Here is an 18,213-nt window from a genome sequence, read left to right on the forward strand (position 1 = left end):
CAGAAAACGGAAGTCATCCTTTATTAAGTTAATAAAAATTACATTTACTTTCAATATGTTAAAATCTGTCCTTCATAAGGATTAATAATATAGTTCATAAGACATTCTTCAAAGCATTATGCAAATGTGCACTCATTGGCGACATTTAACAATTTGACAAATGAAGAAATTATCTCCAACATAATATTACACATTTTGTTCTTTGGCAAAAATACAGTATTTTGTTGTATTGTTTTTCATAAATACAAACATAACAAAATAATAATGTTATTTTTTAATTGAAAGAAGCAGAATATCTATTAAAGAATAAAATAACTATTTAAAACAAAAAAACACTCAAATAATATCAGAAAAGATATACATGAATTCATTTAAAACGAAAGTGACTAATTTTTTAGTTGTTTGTTGTGCAGTTTTCTTAAGGCGATGCACTACGTAGTAATTTAAAATCATGTGTTTTTGGTTTGAAAATTTGATCACCTAGAAATGTTTCAGATGCTTTAATTAAATACTGCGAGTAGAATACATCCTGGCCCTTAAAATAATCGAGTATTTTATAGATAAGTCTTTTCATAAGCCCAGAAAAAATAATGTATAGGCCTATGAAAACTGCTTAAGTTCAAAATCTCCTACTTACGAACCCATGTTCATTCGGTTATGGTTTTATTGTATAATGTGGCAAATTAAGTTATTTATAAAATGATGGAAAAACATTTAAATATTTGTGCCTGAACATCCATAAAATAAAATAAAAGGCACTTTTTGGCCATGTTTTTTTTTCTTGCATAAATCAAAACAGGTGGATGGTGTAAAAAGGGAATTTAAGCTTTATCGCCATCTACGTAAGGAGTGTTATTGATAGAGGCTCGATTCAAAATATTACACGACGTAGTGCATCGCCTTAATCTTTGATTTATTGATTTTATACTTCGGACTAGAATTTTGATTGACCGCTTCAATCTAAGAGAAATTAATTTTAGACAATACACCCACTTCAGCTCAACACAAAAAACAGCAATGTGGCAACAAGAAATTATTAATACAAAAATGGTGGTAAAAACTTATATTCTACCAGCATGTTATATTTGAAACAGACATGTAACATCATAATATGTTGGATTAAGACATTTAGGAAAATGGTTTAACCCTTCAAGCTTCTGAAGGAGATTAATAGCCACAAACATCATATTACATTAGCTGCTTAGGGATGCATCTGACCCCGGGTGTCCATACATTATAAAAGTATACTTCTATACAGCGGAGATGTGGTTTGTTCGCCGTTAGAAAGAGAAATTAATATTATTCTCAGTTTTCTCAATACTGGATACAATGGATAAAATTTTTTAAATTGTCATTGTACAAATTGCAAATTGGCAGGATTTTTCCGCTGACAGTTCAATGTTTAATTTTTTTTTATTATTGCACAGATGGAATACAAGTGAAGTAAGAGATTTCTTACTAATTTCCTAAACAAAAGGAATGTGTTTTCTAAATTTAAAATTCTCTCAAAAAGTGAAAATGTTTCGGTAAGTTTTTTTAAAGCGTTTTTCATGTTTGATATTAAATTTTTATTACTTAGAAATAACAAAGTTTATTTCAAATACAAACATCAGAAAGAAAAATTTTGTTTCCAAAATGATATTTGGTTTTATGTCAACTTCAAAAATAAGAAATGTATAGCACATTTAAAATACCTCAGAAGTTCCTTGAAAAATTCCCCTGATATTTGAGACTTAGGTAAACATATTTAAAAGGCTGAATGGTTAAAACCACATAAAATAGAGTCAGCATGTGGAGTAGAGAAGCATGATCAGCAAAAATAAGCTTTCGTGTGTTTTTCTCCAGCAATTTGCTTTATAGATCATAATCATTTCATTCATAAAAAGTATCTACTTTTAGTAGCTAGCTTGGTTATGTTAACCTCTCAGAAAAGGACTTTTATTTACTTTGTGTTCCTTTGCGAACTGTCAAAACGCGAAAATTTTTGTGGTATTCACGAGTTTTGTTAAAAGCTTCATAACTCACGTTTTGGGAAACTTAGCCTCATTCTAAAAAATGTTTTGGAAAGATTATGAAATTCACTATCATATTGTTTTGTTATACGTAAATATTTGCGTTTCTAAATATACATTTTCTGAAAACGTCAAAAATATGTAAAAATCGCTGACCATTATTTCAAAGCTGTGAAAAATGTACTATTTTCTGAGTATCATAAAGAAATAACACTTTATATATTGAAGAAATATAATTAAAAACTATTAGTCACCTCAAAATATTAACCGCCCAAACTAAAATATTTTTAATAAATTATTTAAAAACGCAATAAATTATGAACGAACAAGATGACAAGTCCAATCGACTTAGATAATGCACCTCGAAATTCCATAGATATTCTTGAATGCAGACGCGTAGCGTTATTCATTATCGATACTCTGTTTTTTAAATCATGGCAATCCGTATACTAGTGATGGAAATAAATCGATTTTTGTAAAATCTCGCGCGTTTACGTGAAAAGACGTACTAATGTCTTGACCGCTATTATCATATTTACGTCTTTTGACGTTCTAATGTTCCGAGTGGTTAACTGTAAAGTTAAAGAAAATTTCACAACATTTTCACTTCAGGCAGACTTATTTCAGATTTAATCGATAAACTGGAATGGTTAATTTACGGTTTTTACATTGACAATCAATTATTATTAGAATAGGTAAAATGAAATAAAAAAAATACAAGATCAATTCCTTTTCACTGGACACGGCTGCATATCTTAAAACCACACAAAATTAAACATTTTAACACAAATTCAATATATTTATGTATTAGAAATTATCTTACCAAAATACAAGTGGAAAAACACTTTAACCATCAGAAGATTCAACAGAATACAATGCTGAAGCATTAAATATTTGAGTCATGTTGCGATACACACCACAACAGAAATGGAAGTGGCGTAGGCAACTTCAAACATCAACAATCAAATGCAAAAATAATATCTACTTCATGAGAAAGTCAAACAACATTTCTACGGTGTTTACTATCGGCGTATAACTTAGATTGCTGTATCTAACAAAATTAATTATTTTACAGGAAAAAAATTTAATTTTTGCAGTGCAGTAGTTATTCGAATAATTCCTTATAAAGACTTGAAATAACGTCATTATAAAATGCATTCAATGTTAAGGGGTGAAGAATGTTTCCAAGCGAACTTATCACCATGTTACTGTTTAGCAGATAAACTATGCATCTTCATTATCAATATCTTTCTACCTTACATTCTAAGTGGAGATGATATTCACAGATTCGGTACTTTTTAGAATACATAGCAGAAAGGAGTACAAATTATTGACATTTATTAGTTAAAATATGTTTCTTATAACAAGTGCTTGTAACAAATTAATAATATTCATATTATGCGAAACAGATGTATCACTATTATTCTCTCCCTCTTCAGCTGTTTCATAAGGTTTATAATATTCACATTAAAGTTATTTAAATGCAAAAACATGCAAGTAATAAACACACACATTTTGGGGTGTAAATCAAGTAGTGAAGTTGATTTTGTCAGTACAGTATAAATACAAATGTAATTGGAGATCGCCCTCTCACATACTGTTGTATTAACTGTTATAGGTTATTATGTGGTGTGGGTAAGATCAAGTAGACTTCAAGTAATAATCCATGATAGATTATTGTGTTTTTTTTTTTTTACAGTAACCCACACACGGGAGGCCCCTAAGGAAAATAATTTCACTCAGGGCCTATGTCATCTTTGGGGATGCTGTGTAGAGGGTCTTTTTTAAGAAGAAGAAGAAGCTCTGGGAAGGTAAAAGATATGAGGGTGAGGTAGGAATCTAGAGATTAGTGTATCCAGGAGTGACACATATGTATATATACCCTCCCACTGCAGCGCAAGGCGATGGGTCGAGAGACCAGTTGGAGAGGTCAAGGGGTCTATCCAAACCAGCCTCTCCCGATCTGGCACACCACGCAGCTGGCGGGCAGACAAATGCTGAACACTCCTCACCCGATGAACCAGTGCACTTAAATCACCAAACGTAGCGAACCACTTGTGGTGACATATGGTAGAGGTGTTGGTTATCCAATAAATGTTTCCCAGGGTGGCGGTACCCATACCCGCCTCCCAAATTGCATTACACCGAGTAAAAGATTGCGGATATGTCTTAACTAGCTAGCAGCCGGCATGTGAGAGGACGATCTACCTACTACATTTGTATTTACACTGGGTCACCTAACCTCACTACTTATTTACATCACATAAACCAATAAAAATAATATTTAAAATAAATCACAATCATTTGTTTGTGCGGGGACAAATATTTTTTCCTTTCAAAAATATATTCAGAATCACACAAATAAGATGCAACACGAAAACACAATTATTATATTACTACTGTACAATGTTTTAATGAGTAGCAAAGGCATTAAGTGGTTTTTTTTAAATGCCCTTGACATGTTTACGAAATTGTAAAAACTACCAAATTTAAAGAATTTATGTTCCACATTATGTTTCCATATTTTGTATTATGCTGTCAAAATATTTTAAAAAAAATGTTGACACAAAGAAAAAAAAACAGAAAACTCAACAAAAAAAATTATATACAATTAGTGCAATACAAATTATGTATTTATCACTTAATTTAATCGTGCTTCGTTCCGACCCGCAAGCGTGCTTTAAAAATACATATTATTCTAAATTATGGTACAATTTCACATGGAATGGCAAAATTCTAACAGATCTGTCAACCTCAACAGCCTTTTTTAATAAAATAAAATGGGACCTTTCACCATAAAGCCAATTATGTAAAATCATTTAAGAGCTCCAAAGTAATTCCACAGAAAAAATTACTCAGTACTTTTTTATCTAACAAAATTTATTGTAATTGGTAAAACCTTAATTTACGACAGGCAGTCAAACTGTTTAAAAAACTATTGTAATGCTTATTATAAAAGATCTTTATCCTTCGGATAAAAGGTAATATGCTTACTAATGATGGCAAATGTTTCGTGGTTTGACATAAGCAAACAGGAACTGGTTTACATTACATACATATTTTGAATAGTAAAATAAAATAGAGAGATTTGAAAACAATACATATATATATTACGATAAGTTGAGCTGATAAATAGTCGGAGCAGATGGATAGATAACTATTTCATACTAAGACTTATTTTCTACACTTACAATAATGCAATGTATTCATAATTTAAATGGGTAGAATATTGTTGCAATTTAACAAAAGAATAAAAGAGTGATAAAATTAGGTCTTTCATAGAATGCACAGCAATTCCAAGTAGTATACTGGCCCACATAAGATGGATATAACATCAAATTTATTTACACACTGACGTTTATAGAATCTTGACAACTATCAAGAAATAATATTAAAATAATTAAACAAATAAAGATGAGACTACCTGATAAAGTATTCGCTGAATAATATGCACGATGAACATAAGCCCAACAGGAATGAATCAACTTATTTACAAATAACCTAAAACTGTTAAATACTAAATGTTTAAGGTGCAGGAGGGAAACCTGGAGGGGGTGGTGGGGGCCACGGGGAACCAGGGGGGCGGTTTACAAACCACAAGCCAGGTGGGGGGAAGGAGGTAAAGCGCCCCCTCCCCACAGCTGTGAAGGGGGAACGGGGCACCCTCTGGGGAACCCGCGGAGGTTCAAACTGCCCCGCCATCCGGAACCTCTGCTGCGTGAAGTCAAAGGGATTCTGCCCCACATAGAAGCTGTTGTTTGGAGACCACTGGATGTCAGAAGGGGGCCCCACTGCCTGACCGGGAACGTTGTCATACCGAGGACCAAACGGGTTATAGAAGTTACCCCGGCCGCGTCCAGGAACCATACCTCTACCATAGCCAATGCCTTGTTGAGGTTGGTTGCTCGGTTGTTGGTTTCTTTTATTAACCTCAGCAGTCTTTTCGAGGTTCCTCTTGTTCATTCTCTCCTCGTAGGGACTGGGCCGGTGGCGCTTGTTTGCGCTGCTCTCTGAGGACTCTCCGCCCTCAGTAGCTGAAGCATTGACCTTCTTCTTCTGTTCCTTAAGAGCATGCTTCGCTTTCCTCTCTTCTTCATCGTCGGAGAATTCCAAAAACTGTGCTGGAGGTTCTACATCATCCTTCCAAGACGCGTCGGAACCTTTCATTCTAAAAATAAAATCAACATGCATAAATATACATTAATAAATCTGAGTCAATGAATTTTTATGTGAAACTACACAAGTCCCAACTGCTCTCAACCGTCTGAAGCCAGTGAGACTATTACAACCCTAATTGGGGTATGTTGTCAGGCTGAAGGTAGTGGGGAAGGGAAGGAGATGGGAAAGAAGAAGTACCTGGTTATTCAGATCTGGTCACCAATCACAGCCAAAGTCATTTCAAGTAACGTTTCAATTCAGAATAGTGGTCTTACACTAGAGAAATACTAAAAGCATCTTCCTATCTGGAACGTGCTGCAAATATACTATATATTATTTTAAATGAGTGATTTGTGAAATAACACCAATTAATCAAATAAAATTTGTTGCGTACGCCGTGATTTGAACCCGCGACCTCCAGCTTGCTAGTCGAGAGCTTTACCCCTCAACCACTGAGACAGTCATTAAAGCCGAAGGAGCATGTTTGCTTAATTAGTGCTGGCAGTCAACCATTGCAGTGTTTGTGGTGTTTTCCAAGAGCTTATCTTGTTTATATAATTTTAAGTTAAATACAATATAATACAGTGAAATATTTACCTCATCAAATCAGACACGAAGACCAGATTGGTATGTTCAGTTTTAGGGGCACAGTAGACGCACATGCCACAGATAATTCCTTTATCGTTGATGTGATCCTTGGAATTGAAACGGACACAGTAAAATGGTTGGAAAACCTGAAACATAAACAAAAATGGTAAAGATCCTGTTAAAAGATTGACTTTGATACTACCAATAATAATTATTAGTGCAAAAAGCAAAACATCATAAATAATATTATTATAACCTGCCCAAAGACATCGTAAATGTGTCCAAGAGTTCTAGCACCTTCATCGAGGAATAGAACTGTGTCCAGGTCTAATGTTGGTTTATTAGGAAAAGCCTCCACAATCACTGGAAAGAGAAAAATAACATATTTGTAGAAAATGTGCTCAACATAATAATGGTTTATTGTTAGTATTATTGTTATTTTCTACTGGTTTACATAATTCCATACTCTGTAGCTTGCAATAAATTTCATACGAAGAACATATATTTATTACAGATAAGCCATCATAATGTTTTAGATTAAAATACTATAATTGATATAAATTTTCCATGCTGCAAAATATGTACATAGTAACAATAATGGTGACCGGTTATCTCATCAAAATGACAATTTAACACACCTACAAAAAGTGATGTAAAGTCATGGAAAGTGATGAAACAAAAACTAGGTTAAACAGGTTACATAGGTAACTATTTTACCTAGTTTTTGTTTCATCACTTTTAACGACTCTGTATCACAATTTAAAGGTGTGTGTTTAACTGTCATTTTGATGAAATATCATGGAACCAACAATAATATAATACATACTACAAATCCATCACAATTTTAATCTCACTAATTATTCAATATAAAAGTTAACAGGGGTTTCGTTATTTTATCTTTGGTTGCATATTATTGCCCACACGACAAAACCGCTAGCTTGTTAGGGGAAAGGGGCTTATTTTTTAATACTTCTTTACAATTTGTGATGATAAGTATTCAGACAATGAAATGCTACTAGGAATATTGACTCTAGTTTATTCACCACAAAAACAACTGAAAATAATTCAGTAACATAATGGCAATAGGAAAAATGCAGACTTTATCTGTCTATAAATTTCTTTAAAAAAAAGCCACAAAATATATTCTTACTAGCTGAACGTGTACACAGCGTTGCTCGACTTTTCTCTACATTCTAAAAATATAATATGCATGTAATATATATATATATAAACCTTCCGGAAAAATTCTCTAAATGATAGTGAAAACCCTATCAAAATCCGTTTCATAGTTTAGAAGAACTAAGCGCATGGACTAGCGACTTTGTTTTATACTATTTAGAGATGTGGCAAAAGTTTATTATCACGACTATTACATCTACAAAGCATGGAAAAGTATATATTGAAAAAGCTTATAATTTTCTTAAAATGTCATGTAGCAAAGTCCTACTTAACTCGACCATTTAGCATTTCATCTGTCTGTAAATTTGTTCATTACGTTCCGGTTCAAGATGGTTTGCTGTGTTGGCTAATACCTTTTTAACCCGCTGGAGTTAGCATGATCGTGTTTCCTACGACCAACTGTCAAATCGGAATAATCAATATTACGGTACCTACCGGCCTGGAGCAAGTTTGAAAAAAGAATCCTTTCTTTGGACAAATTGTATAATTCTTTATTTGAAATAAAAGAAAAGATAAACAAAATATTCATGGTTTACAATGAAGTAGGTAAATGTTGGTTTTAATTTATTAAATGAAAGATAATTAAAAACAATCTTTTGAAAGCAAGGTCTACCGTTCACAGAACTACTTGATTGTAGTCATGTAAGCTACATTGGATATAAAATGGTACTTGGAATAACCTTTAAATAAGGCACACTGAAATCTATTACAAAAACTCTTCTGAATATAACCTATTGCCATCTCAGTATCAAATAATTAAGTGTCACAAATAGTTTTTTTACCTAATCTGTCGACTATATCGTAAATAGTTCCCATCAGGACGCACTCCTTGTTAGGAACGGAGATGGTGAGGTCTTCAATGGGGGGAAGGTCTTCTAGACCCATCTCCCCCTTCACCTTGGGGGCTATCTTCTTGTTCACTGCAGCGGGCTTGTTGTTGGAATTGGCCTCATCACTGCGCAAGGAAAACAACATTATCATGGGGATGAGCTATGATCACACCAGATACAGACCATGGAAAAACATTAATATAGTGGTGATGGCTGCACGTAATTCAGAAACAGACCATGGGAAAACAACTTACCTGTTACCTGACATGATAATTCATTTTGGAGAACATCTAATGAGTGAACTAACAACATTAAAACTCATGGTATATTGGCTAGTCCTAATTATTGAAAAAATAGAAATGAAAACTGCCCAAAGTTTACAAAAGTTAAAGGAAATATCTTACATTTTCAAAAATGAAAGCATTAAACAGCTTTCATTAGTATCGACCTCCATATTTCCAATATTACAATAAAATAAATAAATTTATTTAAACACTGCATCAACTTTTAGGTTTATCTACATTTACTAGTAGGTAGGATTAATTAATTCGGTACGATTTACAAGTAAAAAGAGATCCCTCTATATTGCAATTTATTGCTTTGCAATCTATGATAATGGTATATGCATACTTGATTACCAAGAACACATTGACATGTCAACTCAATAATTATATATATATCGATACCCAAAAAGAGCAATAAATTACTATGATTGTACTGCATAACTAAACAAATAAATACAATTATGCACAGATACATTACAAATTTAAAATAGATGTTCCAATATGGGGGTAATGAAATAAATCAATGAGAAAAATATAAACAAACCTATCACTCGTGACACCAGCTCCCTTCAAGCTCTCCCACTCACTAGACGAGTCACTCTCTGATTCCTGAGAGCTATCTTCCGAACTGCTCTCCTCATCACTCCATCTGTTCGCATCACGAGGAGCCAGCATCTCACAATCTATCACAGGATTCTTGCTTTCAGCTACAGGAGCAGCTGGGGATTCAGCTGCCTGGGGCTCGACGATATCGCCATCAATAGGGCCGTGCTCGCTAGAATTGATGACATTCTTCTTGGTAACATGATCTGCATCGTCGGTACCAGATTCGTGAACCTCGTTTACGTCCCTTGACCCCAAAATCACATTTGCATACACTTCTTTGAAGAGGTCGGATTGTGCGTTATTCATGGAAAAGTTTCTAACTTCTTCCAAGACGATGTTATGATTTGCATCATCCATCTCTTCGCACGAGTCCGAACTGTCGTACGCTTGCAATAGTTGAAGTGAAGAATTTGACGGTTCAGTTTTGTCCTGTGAAGAATCCATCTTTGCACTAATGGAAATTAAACTATCACAAAACTAATCCCGCTAGATTTTTTCCGCGACACCTATTTTTTTCTATCGAGAATTTTACTTTTGATCGAAGACATTCCGAATGCACGACAAATTAATGGTAAATTCGTTCTAACGTCGCAAAATATCATGAGATGCAGCAAACATAAATTATAAACAGTTCATAAATGCCGATAATCAATTTGCAAATGGTAATATTATTATTAATTATAAATAAAAACACGTGTGATCCGCGACACCCATAAATTATTAAATTCACTCTTTGCTCTTCCTTCACTTCTTCATTAATCCACATAAAATATGAAGTTCACGAAGATTTCTTATCTATGGTGAATCACCATGGATTTATCTTTTCACAAGGCGAGGGAAGTGATGGGCAGGGTCGAAACATTTACATGATCAAAATATTTGAATCGAAACATCAAAATAATCGAATGATTAATCGATTTAATTACTTGGAGTTCAGCGGGAGCAGTAGCTGCGGACAGAAGCAGCGTTTTTTTTGTCTCGTGGGATGAGGGAGGGTTGGCGTCACACAGGACAAAATATGCTACTTTGGTATGGAAACATTTTGGTAAGTAAGTACTTCATTTGCAATAAATGGGCAAAACCGAAGTTTTCATACTGCCTATGATTCAAAACAAACATATACATATAAACTTTAGACCTTATTAAAAGAGCGCCCTCGAGATGCTTTTTCGACAAAAGAGCGAGACAAATATGATCAATTTATTATTAATAATAATCTTCCCAACTGATTATAAGTCAGAATGCCATTTTTTACACACACACTTAATGTACTGGCGTCGTAAATCGTAAACTAAAAATGAATGAATTGTTCACATACTTGTAGCTTCTTTAGTTAGTAGAAAATATCTTAATTAAACAGTTAATATCTAATACCTAACATTCCAACATGTGACAATAGCCAAAAAAAAATTGTGTAATCCCAAATACATATAAAATCATATTAGGTAGTACGTCACACAATGTACCCATGGGAATATCTCGTTTGTCAAGTAATGCGAGATCCGAACCAATCTCAAATTTGGGAATCGATGAATTCTGACTGATGACGTGATTGCTTATGTATCTATTAATTATGAACAAAGACGTGACTGCTTTAATATTGATGAATTCTGACCAATGACGTGATGGCTGTGGTTTCGAATGATATTTGAAAGAATCGATTCCTTAGTCGATGACGTTTCAAAACGATTGCCTCCAACTGTGTGATGATTTTGGACAGAATCGATTATTAATCGAAATATTTCGATGGTCAAAAAGATCGAGTAAATCATCGATTGTGCCCATCGCTAGACGAGGGACGACTACCTTTCATGTTTACCCACCAGGGTTGCCAATTTGTGGGAAATTCCCCAAATTTCAGGGAATTTCAAAATTTTTTGAAAGAATTGAGTATATTGCGGGAGAACCGTTTTGTGGGGAGAATGCGAGGATTCTGAAATTTTTTTGATTTCAACCACATTAAAAAATTATATTTCCAAAAATTATGAGAATGTACCATAATTTTGTTTTCTTTGCAACAAATTGAAAAAAAAACTTTTTTTAAACCCTGAATGAAGGGGAAAACCCGAAAATGATAAAAATATAAATTCTAATTTCTATATAAATTGGTTCATTATCAAGGTAAAGGAACTTGAGGGGGAATTTGTGAGAATTTTAACACCTCTTGTAGGTATTTTAGACCATATGCCTTGCCAACTCTGCTACCTGTACCATGCATGGACCCAAAAACCCGTACAGAGCATTAGTACGATTTCGTTCGAATGGCATTGTAGCCAAACCTAGAGTGAGAGGAAATTGCGTGGACCTAAAAGCCCTATTTTTTATAAATTCTTAAAATAAATAAAATATATATATCTTCCTATATATAAGTACATAAAAATGTAAGTGTTCGTTTGTTTAAAATCTTAAATCCCCAAAAGTTCTTCACCGATTCTCAGTTGAAATTTTGACACAACGTTGCATTCGAAAAAATTCTTCATGGGAAAAAATAATTGCAAGATTATATTGTAAATTATGAATTTGAAAAATAAGATCGACAAATATGACGCTTAATAAATGACACAGTGGTCGAGTGGTTTAAGACGCCTTTCCCGGTAAGACAAGAGATCCTGGGTTCGATTCCTAGTTGCAACAGTTATCTTTTTAATGAAATAAAAACAATATTTTTTGTTTAAAACCACGATTTTTTATTAATTTTAAGACCGACCGGTTTCGCTGCACTCGAGTGTAGCGAAACAGGTCGGTCTTAAAATTAATAAAAAATCGCGGTTTTAAACAAAAAATATTGTTTTTATTTCATTAAAATGCTAAACCACAAAGTGATTGCTTTCTACGAAAATAGTTATCTTTTTATTTTTCTGTGTCTTGTTCTGTTTCATATTTCGTTTAGATTTATTAGTATTATCTTCTTCTTCATGATATATTAGATTTATGGGCATAACCTCCAAAATAAGTTAAAAAGAAAAAAAAAATCCTTTATATTATTTTCTTTTTGTGTTGTTAGTGCGGTTATGACGGCTTAAGATTTTTTGCGGGCATTTGAAGAGGCAAGGAATGTATACTTAATGAATGTATCGTTTGATTTTGGCAGTTTCCATTCATCTTCCCCCTCACCCCGCGGCTTCAAATTACTCTTGAATTGCTCCGTCCGGCTTTTGGTCCACTGGCAATCAGCTTTAGCATGTCATAGATTAATAAACTAGTCTAGATCACTTAAAAATAAAACACTTGTAATAATGGGCATATATGTATTTATCAAAAAATGCTAATGTTATATTTTTAATGTTTATAATAAACTTTAAGAAAATAATCAAGAAGGCAAATTGAACTCATCAATCAAAATCAATTGCTGGAAGAAGTTTTCCTTCACATTTTCCAAAACCAATTCTGTCGCCATTATCGTTTTCACAATATCCCTTCAAAACTACTGTATCTCCGTCTTGTAAAAACTTTCGTGTTTCTCCGCTATTTTTTAGAACAACAGGTTTAGTTCCTCTCCAAGACAGTTCCAGCATCGAGCCAAAGGAGTCGGATGTCTGGAAAAATAAATAAGATATTTTAACCAGTGGTTTAACGTTGTTTGATGGTCCGTCATCTCTGCCTACCGTTATGGTGGAAACGGCGACGGTTAGTTTAATGTTATCAGTTTAGTTTAATTGTATTTACTTCAGTGGCGGTCCATGAATTCACAGTAAGCTAGAGTGGTAAGATTGAAAAATAGGACATTATTAATGTTGTTTCAGCCTAAATTTTTTTTTTTTTCAAAATATTAATTCTTTATACGAATATTTTTCAGTTTGGGGAGACTGTGCCACACATCTCACAAAAAGTCTAGAACCACCCCTGATTTACTGGATATGTCAAGTTTAATATTGCACACAACCACACTTGAACAATTATTATTAGTAAACATTTACGGAAAAAAAACTGACCTCTCCGCTGATAGTTCCCGATGCCATCAAATCTCCGGGGTTCACGTTACATCCAGTCACCGTGTGATGGGCCAGTTGTTGTTTGGGCGTCCAATATAGTTTATCGAAGTTACCACGAGATATGATAGTACCAGGACCATTTTCAGCTAAAAGAAAAAGTGGATAAATGGTAATTGAAAAGAAACTGTAAATACTATCAACAGTAGCAGTTATTCATGACCAGACCTGTGACCGCCAGTAAAGTCTATTTGCAATTAATTAAATAGAGCCTAGAAAATCATATTTGAACAGTGCCCTTGAGGTTCTTTTTCGGATTACTTACGGATCAACTCTATTTCCAAATTTATGTCAAAATTGAAAGGGTCATCGTGTCGAAGATACGGAAATGGAATAGGATCTTGTTTCACATTAGGTACCATAAAAGGTTTGAGCGCTTCAATTGTAATGATCCAGGGAGAAATTGTTGTTCCAAGACTCTTGGATGTGAATGGACCAAGAGGTTGATACTCCCATTTTTGAATATCACGAGCTGTAAATATGCAAATAATAACATTAAATAACATATTGACAATAAACATATGTGATTTCAAATTATTGACTGAAAAATAAAAAATTCATGTGTATTTTTTAAATTATAATAATACTAATACCACTCCAATCGTTCATGAGTACCAATCCAAAAATATGATCATCAGCATTTTGAACACTGATTCTATCGCCTACGTTGGTTGGTGGACCTCCGACAAAAAATGCCATTTCCAGTTCAAAATCCATCAGCCGGCACGGTCCAAATACAGGGTCAGCCCCTTGAAGACACAATATTTTGTTTAACATTTTATTACATTGTCATCAATTTAAAAGACAAGCCTATACAATGATGTTCAAATAATTTTAATTAATACTGCTTACCATCAACAGGTTGAGTTTGACCGTATGGTCTACGTATCGGAGTTTTGGATATAACTACAGAACTTGCACGGCCATGGTAACCAACTGGAATGTGTTTCCTAAAAATTAGGGTATTTTTATTTATAATTTCATTCCAATAAACCAGAATTGAAACTTTAGAAAAAATGAAACACTAAATTATTAAGATCTCTTACCAGTTGGGCAAAAGCGCATTATCTGCTCCTCTGAACATAGTGCCCGTGTTAGTTGCATGTTGTTTTGAAGAGAAAAAGTCAGTATAGTCTCCTATAGCCGCAGGCATTTGCATTAATGCATCAGATTGTTTCACAAATGCCCTGCAAAAAGAAGTCAGATATCACGAAGGAGTAAGACGAATACTTCTATTGCATGTCAAACTATCATTACAATATTATTTATCGAAACAAATATTAAATCGATGAAAACATACTTTTCTCGCAGAGAAGCATCATTCTGAAGAATGGGATTGTTGGAACTTAACAGATTCTGAATTGTTTGACGAGCCTGCACCCAAAACGCTCTGCCTAAGGCCATGAACGCGTTCAGTGTTTTTTCCTAAAAATATATATATATATATAGTTAAATTAAATTTACATATTTATTCATTTTAATATCATAGCATCTAAAAGAGCATATTTACTTAACGCTTACCTTAAAAACATTTTGAACGTTGACTAATAAGGAGCTAGAGAAGAGGTGAGAAATGACATTCAAGTCCAATATCAATTCACCAATAGCCACTCCAATATGGGGTTCCACCTTTAAAAAAAAGTTTTTTAATTGATGTTCACAAAGAGGAACTACAACTTAATGTTTCTGAAGATTTCTTTTATTTTGGGGAAAATATTTTCAGATTAATGGGAACATTATTTAATCGTGGAATAAAGACTAATAACTTACCAAGCTAAGAATATGAGTTATTCAAAAACAGTATCTAACAACTGTTACCGTTAGAGCTATTTTCAATTAAATAATTCACGAATATATCAACCATATGAAGACAATTCTTTCAAATATTTACATGTACCTATATATTTTTTCAGAACTCTACAATCATCTACAATAAAAGTTTTTGGAAAATTTGAAACAGAAAACGATATTTTTAGAAAAGAAAACAGTCAAACAGCTTTGATTTTTTACACTTTTGTTGTTTGACCTCATACATCAATGTACCTTTTGCAATTTATTTTAATTTTACTAAAACTTCAAAATATTGTAATAAAATAAGGTTATACATTTTAACTTTTATAACATTCGCACTTTAGAAAGTATTAAATACTTAGCTACGTATTTGCATCGATGCAAAAATCTTTTACGTAAAATAAACAATATATTGTTTGCTACTAAACTACTTACATTTTTAGGCGAGGTGAATACGCCGTAAGGCAGATTGGTGATCGGAAAATCGCTATCCGGTGCGTATTCAATGAAAGAAATCATTTTAGCGTCGCAAGTCATCTTCTTTTCCGATCAGGACACAGTTTTCCAGGAATATTGAAAACGTACGACGTTTATCTGCTCCGGTGAAGGTTATTCGACCACTTGTTTGTTACTAGCCGGCCCGGTCGTACGATGCCGCAGTGGACTGTAAATACGTCGAAGAATCTCGTTTGAATAAGCGACATTAAAAACATTTGAATAATGTAGTTTTGAGGGTAATATTGTATAAAATTAATTATGCATTCCTTTCTAACCAGAATGTTGGATCTCAAGGTTGTCAAGATCATTCGTTGGCGGACATAATTTCAATAAAGGGAATATTAAACTTTATTGTGTTTCCCATCAACACGAAATTTAAGCCGATTTCTGATTAGATTACCTGCTGTTGATATTTAATTTAAATTGGTTACGAAATATTTCATAAAATCGAAATTACCGTTTCATTTCGAATTCAAAACTTTATATTAATTTTTCGGATAATATTGTTTTTTTAAGAAGTACACAACAATAGATCATCTACATACCAAGTCATTTCATTTTCCCAGCGTTTTTAAAAAGAAGCATTACATTTATTAATCCAGTGGTTGTGTACCCCTTTACTAAAATATTCACCATTTTTGTTTTGATACTGGAAGAAGTAGAATAATAATCTATCTATCTAGAATGTTTTGCATATGTATATATATATTTATTATTATAGAAAATACAAGTTTCAGCTGGGTATACAAGCCACTAGCTCTAGAAAAACATGTTTATAGAGGTAATAATAATGCGTTGCTACAAAAATTCATTCCTTTTGAAATAAAAATTGTAATATTTCTCCATTGTTCATACTGCGATAATTTTTTCTTGGGCCTAGGATAATCTTAATGAATGATTTCCATTTCCTATAAATATTTTTTTAAATGTGAATATAGCACAAGAGTCCCAACTTCTCCCAACCATCTGGAGCCAGTGACACTACGGCACCCCCAAGTGGGGTATGGTTGTGACGACGGAGTCAGTAAGGAGGGGGGGAGATGGGGAAGTATTCAGATCTGGTCACCAAACTATTATTATTGGTATTCAATTTAAGAGGTGTCTATGGGTACCACCGCCCTGGTAACCATTTATTGGATAACCAACACCCCTGCCATAGGTCACCTCGAATGGTTCGCTACGTTACTTCAAAAAACCTGGCTAAATCCTTTTCAAGCAACGTTTCAATTCTGAATGGTGGTCTTACACCAGGGCGATACTGACAGTATCATCCACTCTGGAATGTGCTGCAAATATACTATGTATTATTTTTAATGAATGAATTGTGAAATAACGCAAATTCATCAAACAAATATTTACTTGCGCACACCGGGATTTGAACCCGCAACCTTTAGATTGCTAGCCGAGAGCCTTACCCCTCGACCACTGAAGAGATGGAGAAGTAGTTGTTAGCCCTGCGGGTAGTGACTCAAGTTCAATACTAATAATAGGTACAAATTTAGCTCAGATTAAACCCAAGGGAAATACTACCTCGAGGTGCATTGTGTAGAATTAGGCTTTAGAAGTTAACGCATTTTTAGGTGTAATTTTCAATATTAGTAAAAGCGGGTAGCTGGTGAATGAAGTCGATTTTAATGTTTTAACTTTGTTGATTTGAATTTTCATTTTCAAGTAGAGTTCAAAGTTGGAATTTGTCAAATTTAAAAATAAATCGGACATTAGGGGGAACTTCTCAAGCGCCAAAAGTACCCATTACATATGAAAAGTTTGTATCCTCTGAGCACTGGCGTATCCAATATTGGTCTGAAAACAATCTTTGCGGGATTTTTACCCTCAGCACATATAGAGGTCACAGGAGCTCGGCATTTCAAAGGTCAAACGGATTGACGAGTTGACCCTGCTCCAAAAGTTATTTGACCCTTTAGTTGCCGAAAAAAATTGGAATGAAAACAAAATGCAGAGATAATTTTTTTTGTTTACTGATTTTTATATGTGATGTAGATTCACCAGTTTCCCGTTTGTACTACAAGTTTCCGGACACGGTGTACTTGGCTTTCTGATATATATTCAGAATATTACCTGTCTTCTAGGGGTTAAGTTAGGCTAGGTGAAAAGGTGCATTATCTATCAGTAATGGTGCATTATGATCAGAGGCGGATTTGCCCTTAGGCCTATGTAGGCCCGGGCCTAGGGCGGCCAGATATTAGGGGCGGCCAATCGTGACAAAAAAGTCACAGATGATAACAAGAAATTACTTCCTAAGTACCTAAATATTCTA

General features: G+C 33.8%; 2 protein-coding genes across 2 annotated transcripts; both read right to left on the reverse strand.

Moving 5' to 3' along the window:
• Window positions 1-683: 683 nt before the first annotated feature.
• LOC149426215 (uncharacterized) lies at window positions 684-10,451 on the reverse strand. The gene is made up of 6 exons (XM_089636059.1): window positions 9,596-10,451; window positions 8,720-8,892; window positions 7,015-7,121; window positions 6,768-6,904; window positions 2,586-6,180; window positions 684-1,921 (listed from the first exon to the last, which is right to left on the reverse strand). Exons 1-5 carry the CDS (start codon window positions 10,099-10,101, stop codon window positions 5,538-5,540), a joined length of 1,566 nt encoding a protein of 521 aa, XP_089492185.1. The 5' UTR covers window positions 10,102-10,451; the 3' UTR covers window positions 684-1,921; window positions 2,586-5,537.
• Window positions 10,452-12,891: 2,440 nt separating this feature from the next.
• Window positions 12,892-16,139, reverse strand: Faa (fumarylacetoacetate hydrolase). The gene is made up of 9 exons (XM_089636071.1): window positions 15,873-16,139; window positions 15,168-15,275; window positions 14,947-15,071; window positions 14,693-14,833; window positions 14,499-14,596; window positions 14,240-14,395; window positions 13,912-14,118; window positions 13,590-13,735; window positions 12,892-13,193 (listed from the first exon to the last, which is right to left on the reverse strand). The coding sequence occupies exons 1-9, from the start codon at window positions 15,972-15,974 to the stop codon at window positions 12,990-12,992; spliced, it is 1,287 nt and encodes a 428-aa protein (XP_089492197.1). The 5' UTR covers window positions 15,975-16,139; the 3' UTR covers window positions 12,892-12,989.
• Window positions 16,140-18,213: the final 2,074 nt, after the last annotated feature.

Source organism: Hesperophylax consimilis, chromosome 1, assembly GCF_061612785.1.
Source record: "Hesperophylax consimilis isolate HC1 chromosome 1, BYU_Hcon_1.0, whole genome shotgun sequence".
In the NCBI taxonomy this organism is placed as follows: Eukaryota; Metazoa; Arthropoda; class Insecta; order Trichoptera; family Limnephilidae; genus Hesperophylax; species Hesperophylax consimilis.